Source organism: Triticum urartu, chromosome 7A (genome assembly GCF_056163025.1).
Source record: "Triticum urartu cultivar PI428250 chromosome 7A, HENAU_Tu73, whole genome shotgun sequence".
NCBI classification, from domain to species: Eukaryota; Viridiplantae; Streptophyta; class Magnoliopsida; order Poales; family Poaceae; genus Triticum; species Triticum urartu.
The window spans coordinates 625,508,266-625,511,582 of record NC_141879.1 but is presented as its reverse complement, the minus strand read 5'-3'; the positions used below and the strand labels follow the sequence as shown (position 1 = coordinate 625,511,582).

Below are 3,317 nucleotides of genomic sequence, written 5' to 3'. Positions count from 1 at the left end.
CTAGATACATCCATTTGAGGGACAAGCTTTTTCGAATGGATGGAGTACTTTTTTGTCATCTCTAAATTATATGCAAGAACTAAGATAAGACTGTCTTATCAATCATTGTACGTGTCCTTAGTCTTGATAGGTGTAGGATTATCCTTCCATGATATACTCGCTCCGTTCCTCAATATAAATCTTTTTAGATATTTCAATATAGACTACATACAAAGCACAATAAGTGAATCTATATTTTAAAATATCTTCATATACATCATATGTAGTTTGTATTGTAATCTCTAAAATGACTTATATTTAGAAACGAAGAAAGTAGTTTACATGGAGCTGCATTCTCAGAGCATCTCCAGCCGTTGAGCCCCTCAGGAGGCATTTTTCGCCGCTTGGGGGCTGCCGGCGAAACATTTAGTCTGGGGTGAAAATCTATCCACTCGTTGCCCCCCCCCCACGCACCACTCGTTAGCCACCGCACGCCTTCCTGCTGCTCGCCGCCGTCCAGCGTGCTCCCCCTCCCTCCCTGTCGGCGCGAGCTTGGAGACGACCTAGAGGTGGACTGCAGCGGCGGCAGCGCGAGCTTGGAGGCGACCTGAAGGTGCAGCTGCCTGTGCCGCTCCGCCCGGCCGCTGCGCGCTCCTCCAACGCCCCGGCCACGCCCACATCGTCCCAGCCGCGCCCGCCAAGGCCATGGACGTGTTCGTGTCCTACTCGTCCAAGCGGCCCCGACGCAGGTGTTGTCCACGCCCGTCGATCTCCCGGGGTATGTCAACGAGCAGGCGTTCGTCGGGTTCTCCGCGTCCACGCAGGGCAGCACGGAGATCCACGCCGTCGAATGGTGGAGCTTCTCGACCCCGTCCCCTCCTTCACCGACGCCGTCCAAGCCGCCGCCCGTTTCGGCTGCTCCCCCTCCGGCGACGGTCCTCGACCCGACGCTTCCATCCACTCCGCAGCTCATGGGCATGACACCGCCAGCGACACCAGCGACGGCTTCGGCACCGCCGACCAGCTCAGTTGCAAGCGCCCCAGCAATTTCGGTCGCTTGGAAGAATGCCAAGACGCCGCACCCGCCTCCACAAGGGGCCGTGGCCGGCGCCGCGACGGCAGGGGCAGTCGTGGCGGCATCGTTCGCGGGCTTCGCGCTGCGTGGTGGGCAACGAGTGGTCGGACGCGACGAGGCGACGGACCCCGGAGCGTACCTTGTAGAGGACGTGGGCCCAGGTGCCCCGGCCGAGCGCGGCCGCCTCCTCCTCGCTCATCTCCAGGTCGCCGGTGAAGCCGCAGCCAGCCGAGGCCCCAGTCCCACCAGCGCTTGAGCGGGCCGCCCGCGAACTGGGCGGCGAGCGACGGCGCCGATCGGGTCCGCTGGAACGCCCACTAGGCGGACGCGGAGGAGATGGGCTGGATCTTGCGAGGATGGTGGCCATGGCGCCTAAGCGAGGAGGAAGGAGATGGTCAAGTGGAGGCTTTGACCACGCGAGCGCGAGCCCCGCCCCGGCCATGCGCGCTGTGTGCGGTAGGTGGTGGGAGGAAAGGGAGAGGAGAGAGGAGAAAGAAAAAAGAGAAAGGGAAGGAGAGAGGGGAAAGAGAGGGGCTGACGAGTGGCCCTGTGCATGCAAAAAGGCAACTGCCGGCGTCACCAGCTGCCTCCGAGGGGGCTGGGTTTGGGTGGGAGCGCCGGCCGTAAATCTCGTGAAATCCGACGAAAAACAGGTCTTTAGATCTGAGTAGGGCGTTTTTTGACCACCGACATTCAAAAAGTGGCTTGGGAGGCTTCCTGAGAGCGGCTGGAGATGCTCTCACTGTCCAATCTCCCACGTCCCACCAGACAATAGCACGACCTCGGGCACTCGGCCAGATAAACGTGCGTGCGTCACCCGGGGCAGGCAAGCAACGCACGGCTACGTTGCTTGTTGCAGTTGGCGACACGACGAGGTGAAGCCGGCGCCAATTCCCGCCCAACCGCGTCCGTATTTCTTTTTTGAGTCGAGCACTATTACTACTTCCAATCATGCAGTTGGAGTACGCAGTCAGATTGTACTCCAACGAGCTCGAGGAGTACAATCTTCCTCGTGGTACTGGGACACGGACGGTCGTGCATGATTCATGCGTGCGCCCGTCACCAGGTCTGACCGCGGCAATGCGGCATCTTCGTCTTTCTCTCAAATTCAGAAGGAAAAAGCTCTTCCGCTGTCTTCCTCCTACTGTCCTGTGCAGGCAAGGATAGCCTCGAGCTGGAGGCAGTTAAGCAAACATGTCTATTCGTCAAATCCCAAGCCAAGTTTGTCTAAGCCCCAAATATACTAAACAGTGTCAAAAAATTCCTCCGCAAAATAATAATATATACAAATACATTATTATTCCTCTATATTTCATTAAACCCGGGATTTTAGGTGCTTTTGCCTTTTAGGCCAGGCTCTCTACATACCGGTTCCTATAGGATTTGTCTAGCGAGCGAATGGAGCCGGCCCATTAACGCAGTCCCTCGCACCGCTCGTCTGTACGTGTAGGTACGCTCGCTCTGCTTGGCTTTTCCTTTTTTTTCTCCTCTTCTTTGTTTCATTTCGTTTTTCCATTGGTTTGTCTTTCATTTCACCGTTTTTTGCTTTTCTCCTTCGTTGCAATTTGTTTTTTCATTTATTTATTTTCGTCATACTTTTTGTTTTCTTTTGTTTCATGCTTGGTTTTCTTTGCATTGTTTGATTTTTTTGTTTTTGTTTTCTATAATATTCAATCAGCTCTCTTTTTTAAACGCAAGAGCTGTCGGTGGCGTGCCGCTGCCGCTGCTCCGCCTCAGGCCTTGAATTGCAGCCAACCCCGTGGCAGCCGGGAAGTCGCGATTGCCGGATCCATAGATCCTACTCGCAAGAATGTCATCTTCGTCACGATGGATGCCAACGTCATCTTCACCTTCGTCTTCAACCTCCGAATTCTCCACCATCCAGGATCCGGCCAGGCACGACGAGCGCGCCAGATCCATAGATCGGCGAGCTCGGGAAAGTCAGCCGCCGCGCGATGGAACTCCACAGAGCGCCACCGCGAGAGGAGAAGCGAGCCGACGACAAACACCGCACCGACGCCATCTCCACCTCCATGGCGACGCCGGCCGCGGCCCTAGCAAGCTCTAAGCTATGTACAAGCCTAGATCCACGGTTTCCCCAACCTCCCGCCGCCGGAGCGACCGCCGGAGGTGGAGGAAACCGTAGATCGCCGGCGAGTGAGGTGGGTTGACCGGGAGTTCTCAGAAAATCGCCTCTCACTACAGTGATGGGAGAGAGGGGAGTGTCCAAGTCTACTTTTTGTTACTACACACATTTTTTGGT

At 56.0% G+C, this 3,317-nt stretch overlaps 1 protein-coding gene across 1 annotated transcript; it reads right to left on the bottom strand.

The window, feature by feature from the left end:
* Nucleotides 1–214: 214 nt before the first annotated feature.
* LOC125521102 (uncharacterized) lies at nucleotides 215–1,842 on the bottom strand. Its single transcript, XM_087537148.1, has one exon. It carries the CDS (start codon nucleotides 1,494–1,496, stop codon nucleotides 1,005–1,007), a length of 492 nt encoding a protein of 163 aa, XP_087393274.1. The 5' UTR covers nucleotides 1,497–1,842; the 3' UTR covers nucleotides 215–1,004.
* Between the last annotated feature and the right edge of the window lie 1,475 nt (nucleotides 1,843–3,317).

What these genes read in the sequence shown, in the direction of transcription:
- LOC125521102 (XM_087537148.1), bottom strand. Translation starts at nt 1,496, where the DNA reads ATGGCCGGGGCGGGGCTCGCGCTCGCGTGGTCAAAGCCTCCACTTGAC.